We start from the raw sequence: 21813 nt of genomic DNA on the forward strand, positions 1-21813 counted from the left end.
CCAGACAAGATTTAGACAGGCCCTTTGTACTTACATCTTAACCTCTCCCTTGATTATCTGTCTGGTCTCTCAGATGATAACTATCCATTTATTTGGATTTTAATATGGCCTGCTGTTTGGTGAGCCCCATAAGTTTATTCTCCATATCCTGCCCCATGCTGGGTTTCCTTTGAAAGCTTTGTGGAAAATGAATGGCATTGCTTAATCTAGTACTTTCAGAGCTATTTTTTCTAGATAAGGAAGGAAATCAACACATTCTTAATATCTTACAAAATTGCGTGACACAATATCACTTGTTTCTTTAGGACAGAATCATAAGAATTATTATGAAATATAAAATAAGTATTAGTGCCAGAATTGAAGGGAAAGGGAGATGTCAATTGACATCATTCCCTACCACCACTCTCAGTATGGATTGGATCTCATCTTTGTACAAAATAAAATATCATGAAGCTAGCAATATATACCAGTTTGAGAAACTGTCTTGGAAAAGTTTTTACTTAAAACCAAAGACCTGATTAAAATCAGGAGATAGTTTTATCCACAGGTGCTTATTTTCTCTGTTTAACGAAACTGCTATTTTCACAGATTATACAGAATCAGAAAACCTAAAAAGTCTCATTACATCTTTCTCTCCATAATTATATTACAATTTTGTTTTGTGGGGAAGCATCTTAATTTTTATATCTTACAGAATTTTTGTATCCCAGTGTAATGGAAAATCATATTTCTGTTCCCATCTCATCTTTCCCATCTTGTCATGCAACCTTGGGCAAATCCATTCTTTTATAGGGTTTCTCAAATGTGCAGTGAAGACATGCAATATTCACCTTACTTTTGCAGTCTGCTTTGCAGCCCAACCAGACTGAAAAGTTCCATGTTTACAATTTCTATCTAAAGCTATGATGGAATCTCAGTAGAATAACGTGCTACTGCCCTCTGCTGGTCCTGAGAACACACCTGCCCATCAGTGCAGTGGCCCTGCCCAACCTAACACTGGGCCCCAGTGTCCTTGCTCACAGTTGAACAAATAGCAAGAAACCACAAAGAAAGGCAGATTTCATGTTTGAGGAAATAATAATATTTTTAGCATCTGGAAAGTAGTGATTTCTTATACATATATCAGATGCCATAGCCTCTCGTGACTGTCTTGCCACTGAAAGTGTTTATCCTATAATCACTTCAACCTGCTGTAATTCTCATCAAGCAAACAGGCAATGGGTTCTGACCCTTTTGGACCATGATCACTCTCTTTTGCACCATTTCTATTTGGAACATAGAGTCCCACTTCTGTTGAAAAGATTTAGAGAAGCTTTTGCATATTCATTTTAGTTTGTGAATAAACAGGAAGATAATATCAATGAATATGTGCCACAGAAAGGGAGTATGCAGCATCAGTGAGAAAAATGCTGTAGGAGAAAAGAAAGGCTTCTTTAGACTCTCAGATTCCTTTAGAGCTCTGTCAATTTTTATATTTTTTTTTCTTTTTCTTTTTTTTTTTTTTTTAGGTGGTGGGGATTGAACCCAAGGCCTTGTGCTTGCAAGGCAAGCACTCTACCAACTGAGCTATATCCCCAGCCCACCTCTTTCAATTTTTAATAAGAGATTTATAATTAATAACTTTTGGTATGTTGATTTTCCTTTAAAAAAAGAGAAAAAACTGATAATATCCTAAGGAAACTAATGAGGATTCGTTAAGAGCTCAGTTTTCCTGAACTTGTCTATTTTAATGTAATTTCAGAACTCCAAGGCTTTTGGAGCTGCTGTTCTTTTCATTATGTACCTCATCTGTATGAAAAGGCACTGCTTCCCAGGCTGGGAATGCAGCTCTGTCATGGAGAGTTTCCCTTGCACGTGCAAGACCCTGGGTCCAGTCCTTAGTGCCATGAAAAAAAGAAAGGAGAGGAAAGGAGAAATGGTATTACCTCTGACTGTTCTCATGGGGAAGGCAGTTGAGAATTATGCTTTTATTTTATTTGAATTTTATACCTTTAGAATCTTTTTCACAATAGGTCTGTGCACTGCTACTAAAGCAATGGTCAGTCCTTACAGTGAAGGACTAAACTGTGAGGGGTAATCCACATCCCAAGTATCTACGTGCAGAGGTATAAGGAACACGTGACTCACTGTGTATGGCTTCTGCTTACACACTCTCAGCACCAAACATTTGTCCATGATTTCCCATAGGTAGATAGTAGCTATTGTTTGTGCACTTTGGCCTCAGGGAACTATTCAATTTTTTTTTAATTTTTTAGACCTGTATTTTATTCATTTATTTATATATTATGCTGAGAATCCAACCCAGTGCCTCACACATGTTAGGCAAGTGCTGTACCACTGAGCCACAACCCCAGTACAGGAACTGCTCAATTTTGCTTCATGGTCAACCCTAATTTATAGCCACCTAACAGGGAGAATGGGGGTGGAAGCTAGTCATTTCAGCAGGAGTACAAAGAGCCTCTCAGGAGCAAAATCACAGCCATCTTGCTTCCAACTATACAAGACTATCTTCTTTAAAATATTTTTTTTTGTAGTCAATGGACCTTTACTTTTTTTTTTTATTGTAAACAAATGGGATACATGTTTGTTTGTACATGGGTTAAAGTCATACCATTTGTATAATCATAAATTTACATATGGTAATGTTGTTTGATTCATTCTATTATTTTTCCCCTTCCCCCCACCCCTCCCACCCTTCTTTCCCCTCTAAACAGTCCTTTCTTCCTCCATTCGTGACCCCTCCCTAACCCTAACCCTAACCCTAACACTAACTCCTCCCACCCTCCCCCTTATGTGTCATCATCCACTTATCAGCGAGATCATTCGTCCTTTAGTTTTTTGAGATTGGCTTATCTCACTTAGCATGATGGTCTCCAATTTCATTCATTTGCCTGTAAATGCCATAATTTTATCGTTCTTTATGGCAGAGTAATATTCCATTGTATATATATACCACAGTTTCTTTATCCACTCATCAATTGAAGGACATCTAGGTTGGTTCCACAATCTAGCTATTGTGAATTGAGCAGCTATGAACATTGATGTAGCTGTATCTCTGTAGTATGCTGATTTTAAGTCCTTTGGGTATAGACCAAGGAATGGGATAGCTGGGTCAAATGGTGGTTCCATTCCAAGTTTTCTAAGGAATCTCCACACTGCTTTCCAGAGTGGCTGCACTAATTTGCAGCCCCACCAGCAATGTATGAGTGTACCTTTCTCCCCACATCCTCGCCAACACCTGTTGCTTGTATTTTTGATAATCGCCATTCTAATTGGGGTGAGATGGAATCTTAGGGTGGTTTTGATTTGCATTTCTCTTATTACTAGAGATGTTGAACATTTTTTCATATGTTTGTTGATTGCTTGTACATCTTCTTCTGTGAAGTGTCTATTCATTTCCTTAGCCCATTTGTCGATTGGATTATTTGTATTCTTGGTGTAGAGTTTTTTGAGTTCTTTAGAGGACATGGACACAAACCCAAATAAATACAACTTTCTAATACTAGACAAAGGTGACAAAAATATGCAATGGAGAAAAGATAGCCTCTTCAACAAATGGTGCTGGGAGAATTGGAAATCCATATGCAACAGAATGAAACTAAACCCCTATCTCTCACCCTGCACAAAAGTCAACTCAAAATGGATTAAGGACCTTGGAATCAGACCAGAGACCCTGCAGATTATAGAAGAAAAAGTAGGTCCAGATCTTCAACATGTCGGCCTAGGACCAGACTTCCTCAACAGGACTCCCATAGCACAAGAAATAAAAGCACGAATCAATAACTGGGACAGATTCAAACTAAAAAGCTTTCTCTCAGCAAAGGAAACTATCAGCAATGCGAAGAAAGAGCCTACAGAGTGGGAGAATATCTTTGCCAATCATACTTCAGATAGAGCACTAATCTCCAGAATCTATAAAGGACCTTTACTTTTTATGTGCAGTGCTGAGAATCAAACCCAGTGCCTCACACATACTAGGCAAGTGTCCTACCACTGAGCTACACCAGCCCCACAAGTACTACCTTTTATGTTAGGCTCGGTGCCTATTCCAGGTTTGGTTTTAGTACACTCTAAACCAAAAAGGAAATTAGCATATATTGAGCATATAATTTTTACCAAGTATTTTGTATATGTGTATATCTCTAAGAGGCAACCAACTTTTCCTACATAATTGTTTTCTGTATAACCTTTAGTGTCTAATATTTCAGAAGAAAATTTATTTAGTCACTTCAAAAGAAAACTTTTCAGAAACTTTTTAGTTTTACTCACAAAAAACAGATTCTAAGGAATAAAATGGATACCTCCAAAAAATTGCCTATTGAAGATCCAATCTGCTGTTTTATAAGAAATTATGAATTAAATTTTTTGAAGCACCTTAACTTTAGAAGTGAAAGCAGCAGCTGTGGAAAAATGACTCATCATTAACTGACATTTGGCAATGTAAATTTTTTTTGTACTGGGGATTATAAACCTAGGGGTGCTTAACCATTAAGCTACATCCCCAGCCCTTTTTTTAAAAATACATTTTATTTAGAGATAGGGTTTCAATAAGTTGCTGACTTTGAACTTGTGATCCTCCTGCCTCAGCATCCTGAGCTGCTGGGATTACAGGCATGTGCCACCATGCCTGGTGTAAATTCTCTTTTTAAAAACACAGAGCTGGGGGTTTTTCAAGATGGCGGCCTAGAGGGTGGGTGCATTTCATGTTGCTCCAGGACTCAGGATTCAAAAGAGGAGATATTGAGACGCTTGGGACCAACTCAAAGCAGCCGGGTGACTCTCACCCCCTGGGGGGACATCCCGGATGGGACAGGGGTCCCGGAACGCAGGAAACTTTGTGAAGTAGAACTGCCGGCGAGACGCCCCTCCCCCCGCTGGAGCAGTGAACTCGGACAGCTGGGAGCGCCGTAAAGGAGGCCGCTGGGCACAGCGCTGGGACTCGGAGCAGCCACTGGGGCTCCGGCGGCTGCCCAGGGGAAGAGTGGCGAGGAGAACTGTGTGGACTCAGGACACCGGGGCCTGCCCTGAGGAGGAGGAGAGGAGCGTGGCCACTTGGATTCGGAGAGACTACACCAGAGCTACAGGCGGTTGCCAGAGAAGGGGCTGCGTGGCGAGTTGTTTGGACTCTGACCACTTCTGAACCCCAGGGCCTGCCCGGAGGAGTAGGAGAAGGAGGAGAAGGAGCGCGGCGGGTCCTTTGGACTCGCAGTGACTGCATTAGCGCTCCAGGCGGCTGCTCAGAGGAGAAGGCGAGTGGTGAGTTGTTTGGTCTTAAAGTGACAGCTCCTGAACACAGGGGGGCTGCCTGGAGGAGAAGCGTGGTGGGACGCTTGGTCTTGAGTGGCCGCACCTGAGCTCCGGGCGGTGCCCAGAGGACCCGTGCAGCGGGTCACGTGGATTCAGAGCCACTCAGAGGGACTGCTCCTGAACACCCGGGGGGTTATCTGGAGAAGGAGGAGGAACGGGGAGGGTCACTTCGACTCGGAGTGATTGATTGCCCCGGGCTATGGGTGGTTGGTGGGAGGAGGAGGCACGAAGTGAGTTTCTTGGACTCCTAGTGACCGCACCGGCATACTGGGCGGCTGTCTGGAGGAAGAGGCCTGTGGCGGGTCTCTGGGACTCAGAGCGATTGTTCGGGGCCACAGGTGGCTGCTCAGAGGAGGGGCCACGCAGCCAGGCGATTAGGTGCAGAACAGGGTCCCAGGATCTAGGAGGCTTCTGGGTGGAAGAGCCGCACAGAGACAGGCTTAGGTCGGAGCGAAGGTTCCAGGCCTGTGGGCAAATTCTCTGAAGAGGGGCAGCCTAAGGAGATTCATCTGCGAAGGGTGAGGCTCCCAGGCCCAGGAGGTAGGGCCGGGCCCCTGGAAACTTTGCAGAGGAAGGCAGCCCAGCCCAGGCAGTAGCTGTAAATTGAGGGGAACCTCTAGGAGGAAACTGACCAGCGAGACCTCCCCACTGGGTGAGTCTTCCCTGCCTGGTGAGGTTTCCCCACAAGGACGGTAAAACCAGAGACACAGGCCCAAACAGGCCTTGCCTCAGCCCACAGCCTAGGTCCCCTTTGGATGACCATTGGTCAACAAGTGGAGGCACCTCTGCCCACTAGCAGGGAATATACCCCACCTGAAGGCCACCACTCCTAGAGAGGCAGCTTCCTTGTGGAGCACCGCATTATCAACTTCCTCCAAGACTTCAGCCTACTGAAAGCTAAGAGGGGATATATATAGAAATCTTCAGGGACATTGTAAATCAACAGAGGAAATCTGCAATATCTCAGCGGTCCACTGATATCTGAACAATATGAGAAAACAAGGAAACAAAATGCTGCAAACAAATCTAGATGTTACATCAATAAAACCCAATGACAGCATGGCAGAAGAAATGACAGAAAAGGAGTTCAGAATGTACATAATTAAAATGATCAGAGAAGCAAACGATGAGATGAAAGAGCAAATGCAAGCATTGAATGATCGCACCAATCGACAGTTAAAAGAGCAAATACAGGAAGCAAAAGATCATTTCAATAAAGAGTTAGAGATATTGAAAAAAAAACCAAACAGAAATCCTTGACATGAAGGAAACAATAAACCAAATTAAGAACTCCATAGAAAGCATATCCAATAGGATAGAACACCTGGAAGACAGAACCTCAGACATTGAAGACAAAATATTTAACCTTGAAAACAAAGTTGAACAGAGAAGATGGTAAGAAATCATGAACAGAATCTACAAGAACTATGGGATATCATGAAAAGGCCAAATTTAAGAATTATTGGGATTGAGGAAGGTCTAGAGAAACAAGCCAAAGGAATGAACAACCTATTCAATGAAATAATATCAGAAAATTTCCCAAATCTGAAGAATGAAATGGAAAATCAAGTTCAAGAGGCTTACAGGACTCCAAATACACAAAATTACAACAGACCCACACCAAGGCACATTATAATGAAAATACCTAACATACAAAATAAAGACAGAATTTTAAAGGCTGTGAGAGAAAAGAACCAAATTACATTCAGGGGGAAACCAATACACATATCAGCAGATTTTTCAATCCAGACCCTAAAAGCTAGAAGGTCCTGGAACAACATTTTTCAAGCCCTGAAAGAAAATGGATGCCAACCAAGAATCTTATACCCAGCAAAACTTACCTTCAAATTTGACGATGAAATAAAATCCTTCCATGATAAACAAAAGCTAAAAGAATTTACAAAAAGAAAGCCAGCATTACAGAACATTCTCAACAAAATATTCCATGAGGAAGAGATGAAAAACAAAGAAGCAAATCAGCAAAGGGAGGAATTATCCTAAAGGAATTGTCAAATAAAGGAGGAAACAAGTTGTGTCAAACAAATAAATAAACAAAATTTTAAAAATGAACCAAATGACCGGGAAACCAAATCATTTCTCTATAATAACCCTGAATGTTAATGGCCTGAATTCATCAATCAAAAGACATAGACTGGCAGACTGGATTAAAAAGAAAGATCCAACAATATGTTGCCTGCAAGAGACTCACCTCATAGAAAAAGATACCCATAGATTAAAGGTGAAAGGATGGGGAAAAACATACCATGCACATGGACTCAGCAAAAAAGCTGGAGTATCCATCCTCATTTCCGATAATGTGGACTTCAAGCCAAAGTTAGTCAGAAGGGATAAAGAAGGTCATTTCTTACTGCTTAAGGGAAGCATAAATCAGCAAGATATAACAATCATAAACATCTATGCTCCAAACAGTGGCTCATCTATGTATGTCAAACAAATCCTTCTCAATTTCAGAAACCAAATAGACCACAACACAATAATAATAGGTGATTTTAACACGCCGCTCTCACCACTGGACAGATCTTCCAGACAAAAATTGAACAAAGAAACCATAGATCTCAACAACACAATCAATAATTTAGACTTAACGGACATTTATAGAATATACCATCCAACCAAGAGTGAATACACTTTCTTCTCAGCAGCACATGGATCCTTCTCTAAAATAGACCATATATTATGCCACAAAGCTAATGTTAGCAAATACAAGAAGATAGAGACACTAGCATGTATTCTATCAGATCATAATGGATTGAAGTTAGAAATAAATGAAAGAGTAAAACACAGAAACTATTCCAACATCTGGAGATTAAACAATATGCTATTATATGATGAATGGATAACAGAAGATATTAGGAAGGAAATTAAAAAATTCTTAGAGGTAAATGAGAACAAAGAAACATCATATCAAAATCTCTGGGACACTATGAGCAGTACTTAGAGGGAAATTTATTTCATGGAGCGCATTTAATAAAAGAAGTAAAACTCAACAAATAAACAACCTAACACTACAGCTCAAAGCCCTAGAAAAAGAAGAACAGAACAGCACCAAAAGTAGTAGAAGACAGGAAATAGTTAAACTCAGAGCTGAAATCAATGAAATTGAAACAAAAGAAACAATACAAAAAATTGACAAAATAAATAGTTGGTTCTTCGAAAAAATAAATTGATAAACCTTTAGCCACACTAACAAAGAGAAGACGAGAGAAAACCCAAATCACTAAAATTCGGAATGAACAAGGAAATATCACAACAGACAGGATGGAAATACAAAACATAATTAGAAGCTATTTTGAAAATCTATACTCCAACAAAATAGAAAATTTCGAAGACATCAACAGGTTTCTAGAGACATATGAATTGCCTAAACTGAATGAGGAGGACATAAACAATTTAAATAGACCAATTTCAAGTACTGAAATAGAAGAAGTCATCAAAAGCCTACCAACAAAGAAAAGTCCGGGACCAGATGGGTTCTCAGCCGAGTTCTACAAAACCTTTAAGGAAGAGCTCATTCCAATACTTCTCAAAGTATTCCATAAAATAGAAGAGGAGGGAACCCTCCCAAACTCATTCTATGAAGCCAATATCACACTGATACCTAAACCAGACAGAGACTCATCAAGGAAAGAAAATTTCAGACCAATATCCTTAATGAACATCGACGCAAAAATTCTCAACAAAATTTTAGCAAATCGCATACAAAAACATATTAAAAAGATAGTGCACCATGATCAAGTGGGTTTCATCCCAGGGATGCAAGGTTGGTTCAACATCAGGAAATCAATAAACGTAATTCACCATATTAATAGACTTAAAGTCAAGAATCACATGATTATTTCAATAGATGCAGAAAAAGCATTTGATAAAATACAGCACCCCTTCATGCTCAAAACACTAGAAAAAATAGGGATAGTGGGAACATTCCTTAACATTGTAAAGGCCATTTATGCTAAGCCCATGGCTAATATCATTCTAAATGGTGAAAAACTGAAAGCATTCCCCCTAAAAACTGGAACAAGGCAGGGATGCCCTCTTTCACCACTTCTATTCAACATCGTTCTTGAGACTCTGGCCAGAGCAATTAGACAAACCAAAGAAATTAAAGGGATACGAATTGGAAAAGAAGAACTCAAACTATCCCTGTTCGCTGATAACATGATTATATATTTAGAGGAACCTGGAAATTCCACCAGAAAACTCTTAGAACTCATAAGTGATTTCAGTAAAGTAGCAGGTTACAAGATCAATGCCCATAAATCCAACGCATTTTTATACATAAGTGATGAATCTTCAGAAAGAGAAATTAGGAAAACTACCCCATTCACAATAGCCTCGAAAAAAATAAAATACTTGGGAATCAATCTCACAAAAGAGGTGAAAGACCTCTACAATGAGAACTATACAACACTAAAGAAAGAAATTAAAGAACACCTTAGAAGATGGAAAGATCTTCCATGTTCTTGGATAGGAAGAATTAATATTGTCAAAATGGCCATACTACCTAAAGTGCTATACAAATTCAATGCAATTCCAATTAAAATCCCAATTGTGTACCTTACAGAAATAGAGCAAGCAATTATGAAATTCATCTGGAAGAATAAGAAACCCAGAATAGCTAAAGCAATCCTTAGCAGGAAGAGTGAAACAGGGGGTATTGCAATACCAGACCTTCAACTCTACTACAAAGCAATAGTAACAAAAACGGCATGGTATTGGTACCAAAATAGAAAGGTAGATCAATGGTACAGAATAGAGGACACGGACACAAACCCAAATAAATACAATTTTCTCATACTAGACAAAGGGGCCAAAAATATGCAATGGAGAAAAGATAGCCTCTTCAACAAATGGTGCTGGGAGAATTGGAAATCCTTATGCAACAGAATGAGACTAAACCCATATCTCTCACCATGCACGAAACTAAACTCAAAATGGATTAAGGACCTCGGAATCAGACCAGAGACCCTGCAGATTATAGAAGAAAAAGTAGGTCCAAATCTTCACCTTGTTGGTCTAGGACCAGACTTCCTTAACAGGACTCCCATAGCACAAGAAATAAAAGCTAGAATCAACCACTGGGATAGATTCAAACTAAAAAGCTTTCTCTCAGCAAAGGAAACTATCAGCAATGCGAAGAAAGAGCCTACAGAGTGGGAGAACATCTTTGCCAATCATACTTCAGATAGAGCACTAATCTCCAGAATCTATAAAGAACTCAAAAAACTCTACTCCAAGAATTCAAATAGTCCAGTCAACAAATGGGCTAAGGAAATGAATAGACACTTCACAGAAGAAGATCTACAAGCAATCAACAAACATATGGAAAAATGTTCAACATCTCTAGTAATAAGAGAAATGCAAATCAAAACCACCCTAAGATTCCATCTCACCCCAATTAGAATGGCGATTATCAAGAATACGAGCAACAACAGGTGTTGGGGAGGATGTGGGGAGAAAGGTACACTCATACACTGCTGGTGGGGCTGCAAATTAGTGCAGCCACTATGGAAAGCAGTGTGGAGATTCCTTAGAAAACTTGGAATGGAACCACCATTTGACCCAGCTATCCCACTCCTTGGCCTATACCCAAAGGACTTAAAATCTGCATACTACAGAAATACAGCCACATCAATGTTCATAGCTGCTCAATTCACAATAGCCAGACTGTGGAACCAACCTAGATGCCCTTCAATTGATGAGTGGATAAAGAAACTGTGGTATATATATACAATGGAATATTACTCAGCCATGAAGAATGATAAAATTATGACATTTGCAGGCAAATGGATGAAATTGGAGAATATCATGCTAAGTGAGATACACTGATCTCAAAAAGCCAAAGGACGAATGATATCGCTGATAAGTGGAGGATGACACATAATGGGGGGGAGGGAAGGGTTAGAGTTAGGGTTAGGGAGGGGGGCAAGTATGGAGGAAGGAACTACTGTATAGAGGGTAAAGAGGGGTGGGAGGGGTGGGGGGAAGGGAAAAAATAACAGAATGAATCAAACAACATTGCTCTATGTAAATTTATGATTACACAAATGGTATGCCTTTACGCCATGTACAAACAGAGAAACAACATGTATCCCATTTGTTTACAATAAAAAAAAAAAAACGAAAGAAAGAGAAAAAAAAAAAAACACAGAGCTGGGGATGTAGCTCAGTGGTATGGATCTTGCCTAGTATGTATGAGACCCTGCATTTGATCACAATATCACACAAAACAAATTTTTTAATGTATGTAAAGTCTTATCAGAGTTTTCAAGACAAAATACTGACTTTTGAGAAACACGATCCTAAGTGAGGGTGGGGTACAGTCGTGCAAATTGGCCAATAATTTGTTTTCAGTTCTTTTTCAAAGACCCTTTGGTATAGTAAAAAGGTCAGGGGTTTGGAAACAAACTTTGAGCCTGAAACTTAGTTCCACCACCTACTTGATTGCTCTATGACCTTAGTCAATCACATAACCTTCCCCAAACTTCTGTTTTCTCTTCCTTAAATTGTGGATAATAATATTCATCTTAGAAAATTTTTAGTATTAAACTAGACATGTAAATACACATGAAGTACCTACCAAGTACCTGCAGTTAGCTTTCCTTACTTCTGTTAATTATCTCTTTTTTTTTTTTTTTTTTTTTGGAGTTGGGGGGATACTGAGAATTAAACCCAGTCTATATGAGTTACATCCCCATCCCTTTTTATTTTGAAACAGGGACTCACTAAATTGTACAGGCTGACCTCAGACTTGTAATCCTCCTGCCTCTGCCTCCCAAGCAGCTGGGATTATAGGTGACACACTGTTATTAATTACCTCTTAAATTTACCTAATGCTGAAACCCCACAAAAAGTCCAGGAAAGGAATAGTTACTTTCCCATACTCAGATTTAGTTACTAGAAAATGTCCTTGAAGCCTAGAACAGTCTTTTGGCAGGTATGTAAGCCAAGCAGCAAGCAACTAGGTGAGAAAGTACTCAGCTAGAGTTAGCATTGGGGAGAGAACAATTCCATGAGCCACAAATTCAAGATTTGCCCTCATTCTGTGTGTAAGACTAAATTCATATCTCACTTAGTGAAGTTTAAAAAAAGGTACTCTTAAAACTGGGTGAAAGAAAATTTAAATTATCTGGAGTTCTATATCTAGATTATGATAGATTTTATTATATGTCCTAATTATAATAATTGTATAGTGCCTACTGTGCACATGGTACATTGATAGGCTTCATATATTCTCTAATTATAAAGTAACATCTTTGATTTTTATCTGTTACTAAATTCCCATTTTGATAGGTAAAGTAACTGAGATCCTAAAAGATTTGATACCAAGCTAAAGTTTGCCAGTTAAAAATGAGTAAGATACTGATTGCTAAACCTTTGGAGAAATCCTTTGATCACCTCTCCAATTAACTGTGGCACCTGTGAACTTCTGAACTGTCATAACTCTAGCAGCCACAACGTGATAGATATTGTGTGTTCTTACAGAAACTAGCCCCTGGAGTCAGCCAGTTTGCCTACACCTGTGTTCAGGACCATCCCATTTGGACAAATCAGCAGTTTTGGGAGACAACTTTTTACAATGCAGTACAAGAACAGGTTCGCTCCCTGTATCTCTCAGCGAAGGAAGACAATCATGCTTTATATCTGAAGCAAAAGGTAAGAGAAAAGAAGGGTACTTGAATGAGGCTAGGATTCTGATATTTAAGAATGCTTACATGGATATTCTAAAACTAGTCATTTCCTACTAGTGTATTTGAGATTTACTTTAGAGAACCCTGTGGTGAGTGTCTTTCTTTTGTTGATTTCTGGCATATTTTTCAATAATACTTCCCAATACTAGCCCTATAATTATTTTATCATTTAATAAATAAGAATTCTTTGGAAACAATTATAGGAAAGTGAATAGAAAGAACAAACCTAAAATATATCAAAATATAAGTCTCTGTGCAACTTTCTTGAAGAAATGTCAAATTAAGGTTAATTTATTCTAGGACTGGGCCATGTGGTCAAATGGTAAAGTGCTTGCCTAGCATTTGCAAAGGTCCTGGGCTTGATCCCAAGCACCACAAAAGAAAGGAAGGAGGTGAGATGGCAGCAAAGAAGAAAATAGTTAATTGACTTTAAAATAAATATAAAATTAAATAGTTCTGGGGCTGGAGTTGTGGCTTAGTGGTGGAGCATTTGCCTAGCATGTGTGAGGCATTGGGTTCGATTCTCAGCACCACATAAAAATAAATAAATAAAGGTTCATCAAGAACTAATAAAAATATTTTTTAAAAAAATTAAATAGTTCTGATTACAAATATGCCAGCAATAAATTTAAGTCTTCTGTTATGAATATTCTATGTTTCTGTATATCTCAATAGCATATAATTTTTTCAAGAACGAATTAAAAAGTGTTTATAATTCGAAAAAGTAGTTTATAGTCTGAAATTTTTAAATTTACTAGCTCTCTGGTCTGGGACAAGTCATGTTACCTCTTGGTGCCTTATTTTCTCATTGGCAAAATGAATAAATACGATTATTGTTAAGATTTTAGTGTTTAATACTTGTACCTGGAACATAGTAAATAAGTGGTTTTATTTGTTCAGAGTTTTTTTGTTTTGTTTTTTGTGGTACCAGTGGCCCATTTATGGCCTCACACACATGCTAGGCAAACACTACCACTGAAGTACATCTCCAGCTCTAAAAAATAAGCATTAGAAGTTATTATCCTCATGAATTGAACTTAAAGCAGCCTAAAAATTAGCTAATTATCAATTTTGATTCACTTAACAGTTAATTTTTAGCTCTACTTACTGGGCAAATATATCACTGCTGATCCTTTCCATCATTTTCCACTTTAACTTTATAGAATATAAAATAAATTATTCTTGATATCTTGGTATCTTTTATGGGGGGGGCAGGATGAGGGGGGGGTACCAAATATTGAACTCAGGGGCATTCAACCACTGAGCCACATCCCCAGCCCTATTTTGTATTTTATTTAGAGACAGAGTCTTACTGAGTTGCTTAGTGCCTCACTTTTGCTGAGTCTGGCTTTGAACTCTCGATTCCCCTGCCTTAGCCTCCTGAGCCACTAGGATTACAGGCGTGCACCACCATGCCTGGTGATTCTTGGAATCTTAACAGAACCTACACAGTAGTATTCAGATATTTCTGTGCCTTATATTATTTTAGATATAGTATTGGTCTGTTATTTAATATAAGAACAAATAGCATTGACATCTGCCTGGTATGCCAAATTATTCTTCACGAGCTATAAAATGCTATGAAAATGTGAATCACTGTTCTTATTACTTAACTCTTCAGCCAACTAGGAATCCCTCTTAAAAATTCCACTGTCACCTATAAACTTGTGTGTATGATAGTGCCTGACTCCCACATTTACAAGGAAATCTAGCTATATTTTTGTGACCTTGGTTAATCCATCTTCTCCCAAAGAGCAGAAAAAACAATCAGAGTATTAGCAAATGCTACTGGAGGAACTGTAGGTCAACAGTTTATTGTAACTAGTAGCTTAAAAGGGATGGGACCATAGTGATAAATAAATACAGTGAAATTTTAGCAATGAGAAACATCCATCTGTGTTTTGCTTCTGCTGCCTTAAGTCTGTTGCGCAGTTCTGAAGACTAGGTTTTGTTTTGTAGTGATTGTTATATTTTGGTTTTGTGTTTTCATTTCTGCTGCTAATATGTGATAGAAGATGTTTTCTTAATTTTTAAGACAGTTTTCTTGATTTTTAAATATTTGCATGGTATTTTTGTCAAAAATAGTGAATGCTGATAAAATATATAGAAACATAGAATATTCCAAAGAGAAGATCTAAATTTTTAAAGCTCATATGAATTGATGGGTGTTCTTCTTTGTCTTGTTTCTCTGTTTTCTAGGATAAGCTTCCTGATGACCAATATCAGGAGAAGACAGCAATGGACCTGGCAGCCGAGCAGCTACGCCTCTGGCCTACTCTGAGTAAATCAACTCAGCAGGAGCTAGTGCAACATGAGGAGAGCACTGTCTTCAGTCAGGCCATTCACTTCGCAAACCTCATGGTCAACCTGCTAGTTCCACTAGACACAAGTAAAAACAAGCTCCTGAGGGCATCAGCGCCAGGTGACTGGGAGAGCGGGAGCAACAGTATTGTCACAAACAGGTACTGGAAAGTAGAGACACAGAGACCCTCCTTCTGCTGTTGTTGGAGCCAGTCTTGGCTTAGCAGAAAGTATAGTATTTTGGGCAAATATTTCACCTATTTCAAAAATTAACCATTTTCCCCCATCTTCAGCTCAGCTTTCTTCTATTAAAATACCTTTACTTCATCCTACTGTTCTTAACCTTCTCCCACATATTCTTCTCTTTACCTCAACTTGTATGTGGAATTTTCCTAATCATGTGCTCAATCATGCCTTTCTTTCTACCCTCCAGTGACTTCCCATACCACTGAGAATAAAACCCAAAGTCTTTATCATGGCCTGCAGGACCTAACAGGACCCTGACTATATAAGCTTTGATCTTATTTCCTATCATTCTTCTGTCAACTAGCCTGCTAATACTTGGTTTACGTACTCATACTAAACCCAGATTCTCCAAGCATAGTACTGCCTTAGGGCCTTTGTATTTGTTATTTCATCATACTTTTTCTGAAATAGCCATAAGAATCACACCCTTATTTAGGTATTAGCTTAATATCACCTACCAAGACTCTCCTGACTTCCCTATCTTAAGTATCACCTCTAACACTCCATCTCCCACCATGCTTTTATTTTTCTTTTGTGACATTTTCCACAATCTGATTTATTTTCTTATATTTGCTTATTGTCTATTTCTTGTCTGTTTTGTTCAATGCTATATTTCAGCTTCTTTGCATATAGTAAGTACTCAGTAATATTTGAATGAGTAGATAATTAAGTGAATGAATAAATGAACTAATCACCTGAACAGTAGTAAAATTCTACCCCTTTTCTGTCTTTAGTGCTGGATGTTGCAGCATCCTGGTGGTTCTTCTAGCTCTCCTGAATCCCTCTTCTCTTTCAGGCAGCTTCTCTTCTCTTTCCATTCTCAATCCTGCCAGTACTCTACACACTCTGTTGGAAAGTTCATTCAAAGGCCTAACTCTTTTTCCCTGAACTCTAAATATTCCTATCCAGACACTTTTTTTTTTTTTTTTTTTTCTCAAAAACACCTCAGAGTTTCTGTTCGGCTAGACAGTGTGGAGCCAGAATTTTGCACATACAGTCATCTGCTCAGATCTCTTTATTTCTTCCTGTAAGGTTCTTGTTCATCCTTTGGTCATTTTATGTGAACAACATAGCCTAGGCCCTTATTACTTCAAGCCATAATTATTATAATAGTCTCTTAGTTGTTTCATTTTTTCATTCTTCTCTTTTAGGATTTATCTCACTGTTTCATTCCTCTCTTGCTGTAGTTACTACCACAAGAATCTTTCTGAAATGATGCTTCCACATTCCTTTACTGCTCATAATCTCACAGATTATTTCATTAATTCTGCACTCAATTGCTTGATTTTTTAAGATCTTCCTTAATGTGTCTCAGCTTTATCTCCCAGTGCTATTCAAGTTGATCTCCATTATGACTGTCAATAACTATATTTTCCTTTTCCTTTGAAGTTGTCATTAGATGACCATGATCTCTCAAGGTCTGCATAGTGAGTGGCTAAGGCATCTAAGTTCTTTAATAGTTTGGGATGATACAATGGCCACATTTTCTGCTTAGCTTTACTTTAATAGTTTTTCAATTGATGTGGTTGGTTTTGGATTGAGCTTTCATATCTGCTTCATTTCAAATTTGTTCTCTCTTCCTGCATGATTTTTTCACATACAGAAGAATGGTGGTTTCAAAGTGACCCAAAGATTTGTGACTCACTCAAGAGAGAGAAGTGCCAGCAAAAGAAAGGATCACAGGATAGTTTGATTCTTCCTTATGGAAGAATGTGCAAGTTGCTAAAAGTAGTTCTTTTACTTCACCTTCCAGGGTACATGTTCCCCAGTTGCCAAAGATAGCCACGTTACTTTGTCTGATTCTATGTAGTAATTAACTTGAGAGAACAAGTTATTTTGGACGGTTTAGGTAACAGATAATAAATGCAAGAGTCACTGTTAATTTTTTGCGGTTCCTGAGATCCTTTTGGGAGAGTCACAGAGGGTATTCCTTACAGAAACAAATCTAGGTCCAAAGGATAATGCTGGACAGTAGTTTCCAAAGGTAGGCAAGTAGAACATCATGTTTCATCACTGTCTTTTAATATAGAAGCCATGGAGTCGAGTGAACCCCCTCCTACTTCTAGTAAGTTTTAGTTGCTCTGTAAATTGATTGACATAGTTGTCATTTGTTGCATTTGAGTACTGACTGTGACTTCTGCCTTTGATTTTCCTAGTATTGCAGGAAGTGTAGCTGAGAGCTATGATACAGAGAGTGGGTTTGAAGATTCGGAGAACAATGACATTGCCAACTCTGTTGTGCGGTTCATTACTCGATTTATTGACAAGGTTTGTACAGAAAGTGGAGTTACTCAGGATCACATCAAGAGCCTTCATTGCATGATACCAGGTAATCACTTTACAAATATTAAAGATTCAGAATATTAGAGATAATCGAGTTCCAGCATACGATCTGTAATACCTGTCTACATGTAGTTTACCCATGTTTTTATCTTCTGGTTTTTTAATATTTTTAAGTTGTAATGACATATGTATAACATAAAATTTGCCATTTCAACCATTTTTAACTATATAATCCAGTGGCATTAATTGTGTTCACAGTATTGTGCAACCATCACCACTATTTCCAACCTTTTTTCATCACCTCAAATAGAACTGCAATAAGCAAAAACTCCTGTTTCCCCACTCCCCAGTCCTCTATGTCATCTAATTTACTTTCTATCTCCATGAATTTGTCTATTCTAGATATCTTATATAAGTGGAATCATACAATATTTCAATCTTTGTGTCTGACTTAATTTCATTTATTTAATGAATTTCATTTTCAAGGTTTGTCCATATATCAGAACTTATATCTCCTTTTTATGGCTACATGATATTCCATTGTATGGATTTACCAGATTTGTTTACCTATTCATCTGTTGATGGATACTTGCATTGTTTCTACCTTTGGGATATTGTAAATAATGCTATTATGAATATTCACATAGAAGAATCTTGTGGTACTTAATTTCAGTTCTTTGGAGTATCCACTTTAGAGTAGAATTGTTGGGTCATATGGTAGTTCTGTTTAACTTTTTGAGGAACTGCAAAACTTTGATTAGTTTTAAATTTAAAAATAGTTTTGATTAGTTTTTATTCCACTTGTGTGCTCTTTCATTTTGATTACTCTGACTCTTCCTAGGAATTGTAGCTATGCACATTGAGACCCTAGAAGCAGTGCATCGGGAAAGTAGAAGACTTCCACCTATACAGAAGGTAATTATTCCAGATTACATCCCTTCAGAGTGCAGCATCTCTTCTCAAAATCAGCAGCAATAGTTGTGTTCCAGAAATTACCTTCTCCTAACCTCTTACAAATACAATTCTGGTAATACATTAAACTTTCAGAGGAATTTGTCATGTGGAACCTTATAAAAAGGATGCTGAAGTGGAAATAGTATCCTTTCTTGAATTCAACAAAAGAGCACTAATAACCTCTTTCTGAGTCTTGTATAAGGACACAGAATTATGAATAATTCTAACTTCCAAGCCCAACCCAAGAGTTTATGCCCTGCCTACTTGAAAAAAAAAAAAAAAAAAGGAATTTAAGCAATTATAGAAGCACTCAGTTCCACTGTACATCACAAGCAGCTGGGAAGTCTATTAAAAATTCAGAGTCCTGAACTCAACTTAGCCTCCTGGAATCAGAGTACCCAGGGACATGGCCTGGAAATCTGCTTCCTAGATGATTATTTTGCAGCTAGTCTGACACCAGTCTCTGGACTAGGGTTTAGGACCCTCTTGCTTATAAAACAGAATTATTGGGGCTGGGGTTGAGGCTTAGTGGTAGTGTGCTTGCCTAGCATGTGTAAGGCACTGGGTTTGATTCTTAGTACCACATATAAGTAAATAAATTCCATTGACAATCAAAAAATATTTTATAAAAACAACTATTAAAAATAAATTTAAAGAGAGACCAGAAGCCAGATAGGAAAAATAATGTATCAGAAATTTAAGACAGTAATCATTACTTACATTTACATTTAGCTTTAAGCCTCCTAGAGCCAACAAAAAGCATAGTGCTGATTTGTATAGTTTTTATCACTTAGTAAAATATAGTAGACATTCATTTTCTTTTTCTGTGTTCTGATCTCTTCAGAAGAATGAAACATGTAGTTCCTTATATAAAGGATACTGAGTCCAGATTTCTCAAGGTGTATAAATGTTTGTTACTTGGCCAAGAATAGGTCTTTTTAAAAACATCCATTTTTTAAGTATTTGTTTTTTCAATTTGCAAACATAATAATGCTCTTTGTATAAAATTTAAGCATAAAAGAAGCATGCATTGTTCAAAATGAAAGTCCTCCAGTAGTCCTCCCTACCCTATTCCTACCTCCACCATTAACCATGATACCACTTTTAACAAGTTGATTTATATTTTTGCAATGTTTTTCTTTTTTCAAAAATGGGATCATAGGGCTAGAGTTGTAGCTCAGTGGTAGAACACTTGCCTAGCATGTGTGAGACACTGGGTTCAATCCACAGCACCACATAAAAATAAATATCTACAACTAAAAATATATTTTTTAAAAAACTAGATTAAAATATGCAACTGGTTTGCAACTTGCTTTTCTTAGTGTTCCAGGGACTAGGGATATAGCTCAGTTGGTTGAGTGTTTGCCTAGAATATGCAAGGCTTTTTAAATTCAATCCCCAGCACTACAAAAAACAAAAACAATCAAAAACAATGTTTTCTGGGCACCTTGCTATTAATACGTAGAGATATCTGTCATTTTTTTTTTTAAGTAGAAAAATGATCCATTGAATGGATATGTCAAACATATGACTTACTCCCCAGTGATTTTACTGTGAATAAGCAATGCTAGAATGATTTGACACTTGGATACAGAACTTAACTTCTGCCTCTTCCCAATGTATTTTCAGCCGGGCAAAGTGGTGTATGCCTGTAATCCCAGCATCTCTGGAGGCTGAGACAGGAGCATCAGGAGTTCAAAGCCAGCCTCAGCAACAGCAAGGCACTAAGCAACTCAGGGAGACCCTGTCTCTAAGTAAAATACAAAATAGGGCTGGGGATATGGCTCAGTAGTCAAGTGCCCCTGAGTTCAGTCCCTGGTACCCCTCCACCAGTAAAAAATCCAAATCTATTTTCTCATTTGGCTACTGAGGAAATCTGCTCAAGGTTTTTAGGTCTATAAATTAAAATATAACCTTGGTCTAGGTGTTGGAAAACCCTATGACTTGTGTTTAAAATACTTTCTCTGTTGTTAGCCCAAGATTCTTAGACCTGCTCTACTGCCAGGAGAAGAAATTGTGTGTGAAGGTCTTCGAGTCCTGCTGGATCCTGATGGCAGAGAAGAAGCCACTGGAGGTCTTCTTGGAGGCCCTCAGCTCCTGCCAGCAGAAGGAGCCTTATTCCTCACCACGTACAGAATTCTCTTCAGAGGGACGCCCCATGACCAGCTAGGTATGACTCATAGGTTCAGATCATGTTTCGTTTGTTTGTGTGGTGTTAGGGATTGAACCCAGGACCTTGCACGTGTTAGGCAGCACTCTACCACTGAGCTCCATCCCAGCCTGCTGTCAGAACATGCATGTTTATGGGGCACAGGAGGTTTTCATTCTGTGCAGTGATTGCAGATCATTTCAAATCTAGAATATGATTTTGGCCATACAGGTATTTTTGGAGGATGCTTTTGTCTGTCAAAGTTAATGATAATTTACATAATAGATTTTTATTTGAAGACTAAAGAGTGTCTTCTAACCAGTAAATCAAGGGTTCATTTGCTGAGGTGATTATAATTTCATGAGGTGAGTATTATGACCTAGGAATATTCACAGTATCTAGATTCATAATATGTACACTGCTGATTTGTCCCAGCTTTCTGACTCTTACAGTAAACCATGAAGCCATGATCCTTTGTGGAAAGATGTGCTAAATAACATAGGATTCTACAGTACTCACTAATCCACTTCATTCTTATCCCATTTCAGTTAACCCTGTTTCCCTCTTAGCAGACAACTTCTCTTCTACTCACTAAACTCTCATAACATCTATTTCTATTGTCTACTACTCTGTATAGCCTTTTCTGTTAGAAAGGAATAGGAAAATCTCTCCATAATTAATCTACATTATCTTCTTAAAAATCACTGTAGCCTCTACATAAAATATTCTTATTGATGGGGAAAATTGCCTTAGGTTTGGGGCAAAACTGTTAGACTCAAAGTGAGAAAGCTCAGGTCTGGATTGCTATTGACTAATCTTGATAGCTTAAGTCAATCACCCAACCTCTCTAGACTTCATTTTTCT

General features: G+C 38.2%; 1 protein-coding gene across 1 annotated transcript in view; it reads left to right on the forward strand.

Annotated features, from left to right (window-relative positions):
* SBF2 (SET binding factor 2) overlaps positions 1 to 21813 on the forward strand; it is a 494106-nt gene that overhangs the window by 403952 nt on the left and 68341 nt on the right. The window contains 5 exon segments of the mRNA XM_079104301.1: positions 12811 to 12981; positions 15216 to 15478; positions 17720 to 17892; positions 18688 to 18761; positions 20775 to 20970. Coding sequence (XP_078960427.1) covers positions 12811 to 12981; positions 15216 to 15478; positions 17720 to 17892; positions 18688 to 18761; positions 20775 to 20970 — 877 coding nt within the window.

This window comes from Sciurus vulgaris (assembly GCF_902686455.1).
Source record: "Sciurus vulgaris genome assembly, chromosome: 11".
NCBI lineage: Eukaryota > Metazoa > Chordata > Mammalia > Rodentia > Sciuridae > Sciurus > Sciurus vulgaris.